The sequence below is a fragment of the Nuphar pumila genome, chromosome 13 (assembly GCF_984573655.1).
Source record: "Nuphar pumila chromosome 13, dmNupPumi1.hap1.1, whole genome shotgun sequence".
Classification (NCBI taxonomy): Eukaryota; Viridiplantae; Streptophyta; class Magnoliopsida; order Nymphaeales; family Nymphaeaceae; genus Nuphar; species Nuphar pumila.
The window spans coordinates 95,232,454-95,245,430 of record NC_143261.1 but is presented as its reverse complement, the minus strand read 5'-3'; the positions used below and the strand labels follow the sequence as shown (position 1 = coordinate 95,245,430).

Genomic DNA, 12,977 nt, shown 5'->3' with positions numbered 1-12,977 from the left:
TAGTAGTCAAACTTTTTAACTTTTCAAAATACAAAACGAACGGCCACGATGTTGGCATGAGCAAAAAAGCTCATGTTCAGTATGACCTGATCTGCTTCCCTCTTTGATCGTTGAATGGCTTGTGAGATTTCAGATTTCTTATTTTGACTAAGCATGTTTTCGATCTTGACCTTGACCCTGTCTCCATGATTCAAGTCATTGGACTCGATTAGGCTTCTTCATAACTCGGTTTGAGTCATCTCGGTCTTGATCAAGCCTTCTAGTAAGTTTTCAAGGCCGTGGAAGGCTAGGTATTTGACTTGACCTAAACACCCGGGCAAAGAATGCTATATTTAGGATCCAGCTTGGATCTTGTTCCCGAATCACCATGATCCAACCCGTTTCAATTGATTCTCAGATATTTTACAGAATGATATTTTTTTTAGAAAAATAAGAAAATTCATATAAAGTAAGCACATAAAGCATGGAACCTTTTAGCAAATAAATAAGGATGATTGGGGATAAAAAGGTAATTGTATAAAAAGGCTTCCATATCCATGTTATGTGCTGCCGACACAATTTTGGGTTATTTTTTAAGCATGCTGCTTTTATTATAGAGTTTTCTTAGTAATTAATAAAAATAAAAAAAAGGGGTGATGGAAATTTGATCACCGTTCATCACCTTTTTTTTTCATGAATTAATCATTAATAAAATAATGTAAGTTGTGGATAATTTAATAGATGGTTTTCACGTCACCACTAGGCTACTACTGCCCATCTATCCTTTCTTTTTTTTAACGCGAAGGGGTTTGGTGCGGTGGAAGGGGGTTTGGCTCCTAGATGGGTGGTTAGGGTTCAATTCTCATAAGTGTCAAACCCCTTGCATTAATAAGTGATAAGTAATCTCTTGCTCAGCCCAAGTTTGGTAACTTTATGGGCCCAAGGGGGTGCACCACGGGTTTACACCATCAAAAAAAGCAATCCTAAGTACATCATGCTTAGCCAAAGCGACTAGGTCTTTGTTCCCGTTGGTGGTTTCCCCATCCTTCATAGAGAAAAAACGGTATTAAACAATTAAGACAAAAATAGAAAATCACTAATTAATTAGTCCACAAAATCTAATCTTTATTTTGTTATTTCTAATCCAAAAACATTGGTATCTTTGCAATGATAATGCAAATTAGCCAGAATTAAGAAATTTAAGAGGGCCCACTAAATAGTTGAATGTATATATATATATATAGGCAAAATATTTGGTCCTTGTTTGTATAAATAACAATTAAACAAACTGTTACCTATCATTATGATATTGTGTTTCTCATGTGAGATAGAAATTTTCAACATTATCAATGGAAAAAATGTGAAATAAAAAAACAGAATATTAAGAAATTCGTGAAAAAAAAACTAACCTACTCTTAAATAGTGTAGACATTACGGAGCCCGGGTGACTATCATCATTAGGAACCAATAAAATGTGTTCTTAGTCTTGCTGTAACAAATTTTTTGAAAAATAAAACCCATGTTGGAAAAAGTCAAAATAATTTAATATCATGCTAAAAATCCGAGGTTTTCAAAGAAAATGGTAGGAAAGGAATAGAATTGTAGATATAATTAAACAAATTTAAAGCCCAAATAGTATGTATTTTTAAATTTATTTCTTTATTTACAACAGATAGAAACTTTAAATTTTTGCAAAATTTGCCAGGGAAATATTAAATTATTAGTGAACATTTTGAGCAATGCAGTGGATCTTTACCTGACTTGGTCTTTGCTTCTAAAAAATATCGATACTTGTAAAATCACCCCTAGAAGAGTATATGAATCCCAAACAAAGATAAAAATATTAAAATTCAAAATACAAAAAAAAAATCCCAATTATCAATCCGAACAGTTGAATCGAAGATTGCTATTTCTTTGACAAGTTGTATCCATTTTAAATCCAAACAAGACCCAAGAGAATCCATTAGAAATGACAAAAAACAAAAAGGTTTAAAACTTAAATAATAGCATGGAATCTAGGTGACAAAATTTCTTTTTATATATGAATACTTTTTTATAAATTTAATAAATCAAAATCACATCCCACATTATCTAAAAAATCAGTTGAAAGTTTGAATTCATTGGGTGGTAAACATGTAGACAAAGAAAATATCAATCATGTGCAAAAAGTGATAACTATCCTTGACCGAAAAAGCATGAAGTGGATTATTTGGAGGACCACTAAAAATAGAGGAAATACTGATCTAGATTTTCGTTTCTTTTGTAGATCAAATATGTCCATTACAATTTGACCTTCACCAAACTACCATTTATCTTTGTAGATCAAATCAATCTGCAACAACTTGACCTTAACCAAACTACCAAAATCTACCTGAACATATTGGAAAAAGATAGGGAACTAACACCTTTAGGGGGAGGGAGGATCAAGTGCAATGTGATTGTACACTTTTAGTGTGTTCCTGCATCTGATCGCCCTTCATCATTTCTTGAGCCCCACAACTAACAGGCCTTTATCCCCGAGATTAAGGGTGATCAGGTGCAGCGGCACACTATGCAATCACATTGCACCTGATCTTCTTCTCTTTTTCTTTTTCTTTTTTTTTGGGGGGGGGAGGGGGTGAAATCTGAGGTGGCATGGGGCATGCTGATGTGGCACGAGCATCATGCTAATATCCAAAAGATCTTCAAACAAGGGATATGAGATCAAGGATCTGAAATCCCTGGTATAAAGGAGATAAAGGCCAGATCCTTTAATTTTATAACAAAGTGGAAGGGCTCCGTTATAAAACCCGCATATTTGAGGCTTTCAAACACATCCTTAGTTTCATGTTTTGAGTAGGAGATATATAGGGGTATAAACAGTTCCAATTCAAATCGGATTTAGCTAATACAGGATCTGACTAATCGGATTCAAATTCAAATTCGATTATAGATGGTGAAATGCTTGCACTGTAACCGGTTTTATACATGTAATTGGATTGGGATATACATCAAATCTAGGTATTTGTCAGATTTGATAACAAAAGGTTAAAACCATATCCACATCTGATTATAATTGGATATTATTTTGGCTTACCAAAGCCTACTAAATGGAGTCAGATTCAGTCGATTATCGGATACTGATCCATTGACATCCCTAGTTGGAGACTAGACTTGGGCAACTTAGGCATCTGACTTCAAGCTGAGCCCGTAGCTCATGGCCTTTAAGAAAATCATCAAGTTTGTAGAAGCTGAGTGCACTCTCTAGTGGGCAAAGGGTATTTGGGGTTTTACACCAACGACACATTTGTTTCCAAGTTATCTAAAAAAAGTAATAAAATTAAATAAGCACAAGAAAATTGATCCATAGCCCAACTGATTTGAAACAAATTTGGATCGAGTCTTCTTACACATGTCTAACCTATTAGCTATCCAAGTTGGAAAAGAGGAAAAATTGAAAACAAATAGAAGAGGATAAACATAAAACACACTCCTACTTTGACGCAAAGTTTACCAACATGTCAGTTCTCCATCCCTCAAAATGTGACCTACAAGACAAGCCCAGCCATAAGTTCAACAGGAAACAACGTGCACATTTTTCATTACAGTCAAAGCCTTTCACTGTCATCCTTCTGTAAGATGCTGGACCTCTACAATGGAACCGTAATATCCATCTATCTATCTAAATATATAGGTAATAAGTAATCTTGTCTCTTTGACAATTATAAACGGCTCCAAAGGGAAAAGTTTTGGATGTTTGCTGCATTCTCTATAGCTTACTGAGCAAAAGACATGCATTAGATTAGGGATTTTTTATGTTTAGATGTCTTTTTCAAGTGATGGAACCCGCTCATATTAAACTAGATCTTGATGAAACAAAATTCAAATCTTTTTATCGAATCAACAAAGCATGGCTTTAGTAAATAAGCAATGATAAACAATCTAACTGTTTGAATTAAGCAAAAAGACATCTGCAACAGTGTTTATGATATTTAAGACATAAAAATATTTTGGGGACTGCTAATCTACCTATATGTCGTTATATAATCAGCTATTTGTTATATCAAAGGCATAATCTTGCACATTCAAGAGGTCAACCCGCCTACTAGGGATTTCCTACAACATTGATGTTGAAAACCTGTGAGAATTGGAAAAAGGCATTATTTCTTATCAGTATGTATCCAGCATTGATGCAGGGATGCTCTTTTATTATTAGAGTGTCATTGGTCAGAATAAAGAGGTGAAATTTGAGTGAGTGAGGTGATTTTTCAGTTATATTAAAAAAAATGAAAATTTTAAACTTTACATACAAAATTCATTTCATTGATTAGCACTACACTGAGGAATACTCCCATACCACGTTGATTTCTGAGAGCGGGAAATATTAAATAATATAATAATACTATTGATCATTGTATCGAATAGAATATTACCATGGCAATAAAAAAAATTGGAACAGAGAAGAAAAAAAACAACTCAAAATTCGCAGTTAATAAGGAGCGAGAAGCCGGTTGAGGTGATGATTTGTGATGATGACACAAGAAGATCGCGCGTACCGCTAACATGCACATGGCCCCCTCCCCTCCCCCAACCCCTATTTAAACTCCTCCTCCCCAACTCTCCCTCCTCACTCAAGGCCCATCTCTCTCTCTCTAGACAAGCCAAAGCAATCAACAAACCAGCACTCCCAATCCCAACAGAACTCTTCTTCCTCCATTTCTCTGCAGCAAAACCAACGACACCCACATCATCAAACCTCTCTCTCTCTCTCGGCAAAACCAAACAATCCAAATTCATCACTAGCTGCCCAACTCCAAGACAACCCTTCTTGCTTCATCTCTCTGCAGCAAAACCCAACACCCACATCACCAAAACTCTCCCTTATTCACCCTCTCTTCATCCTCACCCAACTAACTCTCTCTCTAAAAAGAAAGAAAAGAAAAAGAGAGGATGGCGCGCCTGCCGGACGATGAGACGCTGTTCGCGCGGCGGTCGGTGTGGGTGAACGGGCCGGTGATCGTGGGGGCGGGACCGTCGGGGCTGGCGACGGGGGCGTGCTTGAGGCAGCAGGGCGTCCCCTTCGTCATCCTCGAGCGCTCCGACTGCATCGCCTCCCTCTGGCAGCGTCGCACCTACGACCGCCTCAAGCTCCACCTCCCCAAGCGCTACTGCCAGCTGCCTCGCCTCCCCTTCCCCTCCCACTACCCCGAGTACCCCTCCAAGAAGCAGTTCATCGACTACCTCGAGTCCTACGCTGCCCGCTTCGACCTCCACCCCTCTTTCAACACCTGTGTCCTCTCCGCCGTTCATGATGACACGTGCGGCCTCTGGCGCGTCAAGACCAAACACGTGCGACCTTCTTCTTCGTTCTCTGCTTCTGCTGTTGAATCTTTTGTTGCATCTGCTACTGTCGATGGTGATGGTGAAGAAGTGGAGGTGGAGTATATATGCAAGTGGTTGGTGGTAGCCACGGGCGAGAATGCAGAAAAAGTGGTGCCTGAAATCGAAGGGATGAGCGAGAAGTTTGGTGGGAAGGTGAGACACGCGTGTGAGTATAAGAGTGGAGAGGAGTACAGAGGGAAGAAGGTGGTGGTGGTGGGCTGCGGCAACTCCGGGATGGAAGTTAGCCTGGATTTGTGTGATTTCCAGGCAAAGCCCGCTATGGTCGTTAGGAACTCGGTAAGTTTTTTTTCTTGGCCACTTTGATCAATAGTTAAATACCCATTTTGCCCCTTTTCAGTTTTTTAAACTTGTTTTACTTTTTTTTTATTTTTTTTTAACTTTTTTTTGGGAGGAATAAAAACCAAAATTGGGTAATGTTGTGACTTCTTGCTTCATTTCTGGTTCTTATAAAGTGGGTTTATGATTGATTTTCTTTTTCTTTTTTTACTTTTAGAAATTGGGTAGTCTTGGAAACGTGTTTTCTTGATTCTTACTGGTTCTTTTATAAAGTGGGCATATGTTTTTTTTTTCTTGATTTTTTGTTGCCATAGAGTTTCTTGGTTGACTTGTGTTATTTTCTTTTTATTACTAAGAGAGTTCCATGTTGGTGGTTGCTTTTTATCAAGTGGTGGATGTTTTTTTTTTCACTTTTCACAAAGGTTTTCCGGAGGTAGTTATTGATTGGCCCTTGAGAAAGTGTTATAAATCCCGTTTGTTTGCTACACTTTTTTGCATTGTGGGATTTCATCAGGCTTCTGGAGTTGATGTGATTCTTCATACTCGTCTGTGAACTGATTGGAGTTGTGGCATCTTAACCAAAAATAAACAAATGAAATAAGGTTCTTTTGGTTCTTAAGCGTGCACATTCTTTTCTCTTAATACTGAAGATCTTTTGGAAGGATGAGCACACTAGTTCTTACTTTTGGGCTTCCTTGCTAAGAAAGATTTTTCCCACTTGTTCCTCAAAAAGCAATGATTAAAAAAAGGAAAAAGAATGAAAAAGGTGGACCAAAACTGCACTTGTTTTATGCTGCTGTTTATTTGGTCTATTGTTAATATATATATTCAAGAGCACTTGTAACTTTAGTTTTCTTTTATATACACAGGTGCATGTTCTACCAAGGGAAATATTTGGAAAATCCACCTATGAAGTAGCAGCAGTCTTGCTCAAGTGGCTGCCCCTCTGGTTGGTAGACAAACTTCTGCTCATATGTGCATGGTTAGTGCTTGGAAATGTTGAGAAGTTTGGTCTCAAGCGCCCTAAAATGGGTCCCCTGCAGCTCAAGAACACCTTTGGCAAGACCCCTGTATTGGATATTGGTGCTCTTGGAAAGATCAAGTCTGGTGATATCAAGATTGTCCCAGGCATCAAGAGGTTTCTGCCTGGGAAGGTGGAGTTTGTGAATGGCGAAATCCTTGACATTGATGCAGTCATACTGGCTACTGGCTATAAGAGCAATGTCCCCTCTTTCCTAAAGGTGAGGACTTCTCTCACTCCCTCTCTCCATTTTTTTCTGCGTCTCAAAAAATGAGATTTTCAATTAAATTTTCTGTATTTTTTTAAATAAGGTTAGTAATATTCCCTACCTTTTTTTTGGTCTTTCTTGGTTTCAACAGTCGTCAGGTTTACTGGTTTTCCTTCCATTTGTCCTTTTAAGTAATTGACTGCACATGGAGACAAATGGAATATGATTGATGCCATTTCTTTTTCTTAAGAGTGGGATTGAACATGAAATTGACAATCATTACCTGGGGGAGTAATTGTTGTGTTTGTTATTTTTATGGCTACAGAAAGAATAGTTTGAGGGCAGTTGAAATGGGCCTAACGGTTTTATGGATATTCTTGCTGTTTTGTCGACAGGAGTGTGATTTCTTTTCTAGAAATGGGTTTCCAAGGCAACCATACTCAAATGGCTGGAAGGGGAAATCTGGGTTGTATGCTGCGGGGTTCACAAGGAGGGGACTGTCTGGTGCCTCAATGGATGCAATTAAAATAGCAGAAGATATTGGCAAGATGTGGAGAGCGGAAACAAAGCAGACAAAGCAATTCATTGCTTGCCATAGAAGATGCATATCTCAGATCTGAATTCACCCTCTGTTAATTGTCCATTCAGGCAACAAAAAAAATGTGGTCAGACCGAGTGTACATTGGTGCAAAACAACAAATAAAAAATAAAAGATCAGGATGAGGTAAAATGACTGCAGCCCAGCCATTGATGTTCAAGTTTTGATAGGAAACGTGTGTGTTCTATGTGTGCATAGGTAGAGAGATGTACAGATCTGGGGGAGAGAAGTCTGCAAGAAAGAGATCCAAATCTTTATTGGGTCTCTTCTTTCTTTTTCTTTGTTTTTTCAAGATTTTATTGTTTGTGCAAAATTTTTGTACCTTCAGTGTTTGAAGTTCAATCAATGAAAGAAGTAGGTTCCCTAATGTTCAATTTACTTAATGTGGTTTGTGCTCAACTTCCAGGTTTTGTTTGTGGGTCTTGGTAAAATATGGCAAAAAATTCCCGTTTGGTCCATGGAGTTGACTGCAAACAAATTTATTATTGTTTACCATTTAAATTAGAGATGTAGGATTAATAGAAACTCCTAATAATTGGATTGTCGATTTCTATGTAAAGTGTGGTGGTGATTTCCAAGTCATGAACTTACCAACAAAGTGGCAACGAACAAAAATTACCAATCATGGCAAAGGGCATGGTCTGGTTTTAACTAACCAAAGTTATAATTCGTTTCCCTCTCGTTTCATTTTCTGTTCTTTAAATCTCACACCATCCTTTTTGTGCTCATGTCATTTTCATTCTGTCACTACCTATTTTCTCTACCACTAAACTTCACTCTTAACTAAATTTCTCAATACATTTATGGCCCCTTTGAAGGCTCCTGGCCCCTTGACGTGAACCCTTCTCTCTCTCTCTCTCTCTCTCTCTCTCTCTCTCTCTCTCTCTCTCTAAAACCCACCCAACCATGTCCGGTAGTGAAAGTAAGTAAAAAAACAAAAAATCCCTGAACGAATGGGGAAGGTTTCCCAACCATCTCTTCAACTCGTCTCGGAAAGGAGGGTGAGGCTTGTCCTCACCCGCCATGAGGGCTCTATAAAGTGAACTTTTCTACCCACCAAAAGAGAATCAAAGGACAGTTCGAGAGTGACAGAGAGAGTGGGAAGAGAGTCACCAGACCACGCTGCCGGGAGGAGCCACCACTGGCAGGTATGCCCTCTCTCTTTTCTTTCTTCCTTAATTTTGTTTTTTCAGCAGCCATGGCTACTTACATGTTGTAGAGAGAAAATTGACAGCCATTATTGTAGGTGTTGTGGTAGAGAGAGAGAAAGTCGGCAACCAGAGGTTGCCAGCAACCTCTGTGGTGAGGGGTACAGGTTGAGAAGGGGTTGTGCCCCTTCTGCTTTAACCCCAACCCAAGAGTCAGCATAACCGGCTCGATCTGGGAAAGGGGTAAATCAGACCGAGTCGGATCTGCCATGTCTTGGCTTGATCTGGGTACGACGCAGACTGAACCAGAAAAAAAGTCTCAATCGACCGAATCGGTCTGGACTTAACCGATACGAACTGAACATGACTGACTCAATTTGACCCAACCGGTTGGGGGTGAACCCAGACCAGGTCGGGTTTCGCTAAGACCGACCTCAGTTCGGGTTAGTCCATATCAAGTGTAGTCAATGAGTCTCGAACTCGACTTTTTTATTAAACTGGACCGAATCAAACTGGACCCAAACTGACCAAACTAGGTCCGAGTCCAATTCGATCCAGTTGACCTGGATAGATTCAAGTTAAACCAGATCCAGAGAGAACTAGGTATATTTGGATGAATCAGTCCTAAATCTAGATCAGAGTTGCATCTGGATCCATTCAAGACTATCCAGATGAGTTCTAGATTCAATATATAGCAGAATCTGAATTCAGTCTATAGCTGAATAGATCAGTTATGGATCCATATCAAAACTGGATCTGAATCCAGTCAGATAATTTTAGATTCAGATAAAATGAGTATGAATCTAGTCGGATAGTTCTAGAACCAGATCAAAACTGGATCTAAACCCAATTTGTAATTTAGCAGTCTGTTCCTGACTGTTACAGAATTGAACTAGTCTAGTTTATTCCTGACTAACATAGAACTAAACCTAGTTGGAATAGTCAAGTCCAGTCCGGTTACACCAAACTGGATATGAATCTACACTTGTTAGTAAGCAGATTCATTATGGATTTTTTGAGAATTCAATTGAGTTTGACTCTAAACCCAGTTGGGTTTGGGCTAGGTTCAGTAAACCTAGTATTTTAAGCTCAAACGAAACTTGTTTTGACCTACGATGAGTCAGGTCAAATCATAAAGTTAAAATGACCAAATTATCCTTGTGTGTACTCAATATCCAATTAAGTAAAATGAGGTCTGACAGATTATCTTGGGAGGGGTATTTTAATATTTTTATCAAAATATAAATAATATGTGTATTAATATGAACATGCTTATATGTTGATAATATTTTATTGTTGAAGCCACTTGAGACTCGATTGTGACTAGAGTGCAACATTCACATTTGAGGTAAGGGATATTATCATTGTTTCTTGTATATTAGCATATTTAGAAATGTATCTCTTAAGTGTGAACATGATATGTATAGAATTACCATGCATGAGCTAATTGCAATGAGATGAATGTATACACATGTCGGTCGTGATATGTCATCCATATTATAAAGAAAGATTATCTTTTGATAACATATTTATGTTATACTCTTGAATGACATGCATTGTGATTAACCTTGAGTCCTTTGAGTTTAGTCATATTGTTTGAATTTAAATTGAGATTAACATGCTTAACTCCTTAATTCACATAAGTGACGATCTGTGAAAATAGCTATCTGGATCACGGCCAGAGTGAAACCACCATGGTCATCTGTGATTTTATGATTTAAAGACTATACCTCGTTGCATGCTTAGTATGATACAAAGTATGAACCTTAATACAATTTTGAGATTAAGAATAAGACCCGTCGTGATTATTTCATGATGGCACTAGTGGGAGAACGAGTGAAACACGAGCTTGAGAGTAAGGTTTAAGTTAATGAACTTAATATATGACTTATGATTTTATATTCATACAGTATCTAGGACTTTAGACAATCATAAATGGTTGAAAGTCATTTATGGTTAGGATGTACCATGAACCATGCCGAGTTTGAAACTGACCTTCTAGCTAGCTACTGGTGGAGTCCTCTTTGTTGTTTTATTGCAGTTCCTAGTGATCTACGAATCACTGGGAGTGTGTGGTTCATAGTCTAACCAATAATGTAGAATTGAGATATTCTACATGAATTGCTACACCCATATACGACTATGATCGGTATAGACAACTTAATGTTATAGTCTGTTGTGAATGAGTGTTAGATTAAAAAGTTAAAAGAGAAATTTAAAATATACAATAATCATGTGGTGTGTTAAAAATTAAACTCAGATTAAGAGCTTAGAGCCCACTATAATTATAAGTTAAAGTCATTTATTGTTATAAATATTTTTTATTAAGTTGTAGACTTAACTCCTGAATAATTATACAGGTAGGTTCTAGGAACATGAGCAAAAGCATGATGTGATCAACTACTTTGAGTGTGCAACAAAGATATTTGTTAGTTTTATTTTTTGTCATTAAACATTTACATAATCTTTATTTTTGTAAGTTATGAATAATCAACCTTGTTAAAGAATTTGAGTCTATTAAAAAAAAATTAGTCATGCTTTTTCTGTATGAACTCTGCATACTATTTCACTAGGAAGTAATACCAACCGGACCTAAATTCTAGAGGTCTCAAATCGAGGTGTTACACACACACACTCTCCTTTTCTCTCTCTCTCTAGTGTTACTTTTCTTGGATTGATGCTGACTTTTTTGGCAACACATCTACATTTTTCTTCAATTTTCTTTTCTTATTTTTGGTTTTCCAATTTAGCTGTTAATTAGTTTCCTCCTTAATTTGTATTTGGATTTAATCATAATCCATGGCTTTCATTCTGAACACATGGGAGAAAACAATGCTACCACCTTAGACCATCCTTCTCCTTATAGGGGCTGCCCTTTTTTTGTGGGTTCATCTCTGACACAAGGACATGTCATTTTGTCAGTGTGACACAAAACCGATACATTATTTTTAATGTTATTTTTGACAAAATAATTTAACATTAGAATATCAAAAACTTGAATCCTTGATCTTTATCTTGCAAACAAAAAACTTTGAACTCATGCCGAACTGTGTTGTTAAAAGATCAGGTGCAATATGATTGCACAAATATTTATGCATTAAGCACGTGATCACCCTCCATCTTGGGATGGGTCTGTCAAGTGTGGAGCCCAAGACCTGATGGAATGTGATCGGGTGCTTAATGCATATTTTTTTTTGTGCAATCATATTGCACCCGATCCTCTCTCAACTGTGTTGCAAGTTATCATTGTGACACAGGTTCATCCAAGTACTCTAGATCTCACAACACTCCATTGAGATTTCCATAATATTAGATTTAATTTATTAATAAGAGAAACCTATGTCACAGGGACACACCATTTTGGATGTGTGTCCCTAGTGACATAGGCACTTATGGCATTATTTTAATATTTTTAAATAACATGTAATTCATTTTAATTTTATATAAATTAAAAAGTTATTTTATATCAAAATATTCAAAAATAGTTTTATTGATTAAAAAATTATGTGTCCTCATGTCCCATTTTTTGAAAAATTTCAAATATTTGAGTCAAATTCGAATCCCATGTCCTCAACCCCCCCCCCCCCCCCCCCCAGTTGTGGTGGCATAGGGAGAAACGTAGAGAGTCTCACAAAATAATAGTCCCCTTAATTGGTCAAAATTTGCCCTTTAATTAACAACTATGGAGGCATTTTGATACATAAGCATGTTATATTTATATTTTCTTTTCTTTTCTTTTCTTTTTTATGGTGAGGAACCTTCACCGAAGCTAGGAAAACCCCGGTGAGGCCCACAACCACCTTGCCTTACGTGGCCTACCTCTAAAAGCTATGGACACACCTATGAGCCAGTAGTGTTTGATTTGTTGCCTTCATCTCAGCACCCTCATAACCACCCTGCTGGCCACTCGGGCGACCCCCACGATGGTTACTATTGAGTATTTTACTATTGACAATCGAAGCGGATTATATGTTCCCCCCTGGAACACGCAGGTGCATATTCTCGGGTCTGAATGAGCGCCACATATGTAAGCACGTGGGGCTCGTTTCCCTGTGTGTGTCGGTATCACATAGCATTGAAGTCTGGTGCATTTGCAAAAACTTAAGTACCCTTTCCCGCCATTAGCACCATGAAACAACGTTTTGAGTAAAGGACAAAAATGTCCTCCCACTAGAGTTTGCAAATACTTAAGTACCCTTTCTCGCCATTGGTGCCATAAAATGACATTTTGAGTAAAGGACAAAAATGTCCTCTTGCCAGAAAGGGTTAAACTCATCATCGTTTTTGCCCTAAGGAGTAAATTCCTCTGCTTTAACAGGAGCTCCTCGCAATATGCCGCCCTAAACATTTTGGATTACCCTTTGA

General features: G+C 37.7%; 1 protein-coding gene across 1 annotated transcript; it reads left to right on the top strand.

The window, feature by feature from the left end:
- The first annotated feature begins 4,908 nt into the window (after nt 1-4,908).
- LOC149819297 (putative indole-3-pyruvate monooxygenase YUCCA5) lies at nt 4,909-7,486 on the top strand. The gene is made up of 3 exons (XM_089986375.1): nt 4,909-5,637; nt 6,507-6,878; nt 7,262-7,486. The coding sequence occupies exons 1-3, from the start codon at nt 4,909-4,911 to the stop codon at nt 7,484-7,486; spliced, it is 1,326 nt and encodes a 441-aa protein (XP_089842501.1).
- Nucleotides 7,487-12,977: the final 5,491 nt, after the last annotated feature.

What these genes read in the sequence shown, in the direction of transcription:
- LOC149819297 (XM_089986375.1), top strand. Translation starts at nt 4,909, where the DNA reads ATGGCGCGCCTGCCGGACGATGAGACGCTGTTCGCGCGGCGGTCGGTG. An exon ending in CTATGGTCGTTAGGAACTCG is followed by an intron (nt 5,638 to 6,506) that starts GTAAGTTTTTTT and finishes TTATATACACAG; the next exon opens with GTGCATGTTCTACCAAGGGA. An exon ending in ATGTCCCCTCTTTCCTAAAG is followed by an intron (nt 6,879 to 7,261) that starts GTGAGGACTTCT and finishes TTTTGTCGACAG; the next exon opens with GAGTGTGATTTCTTTTCTAG.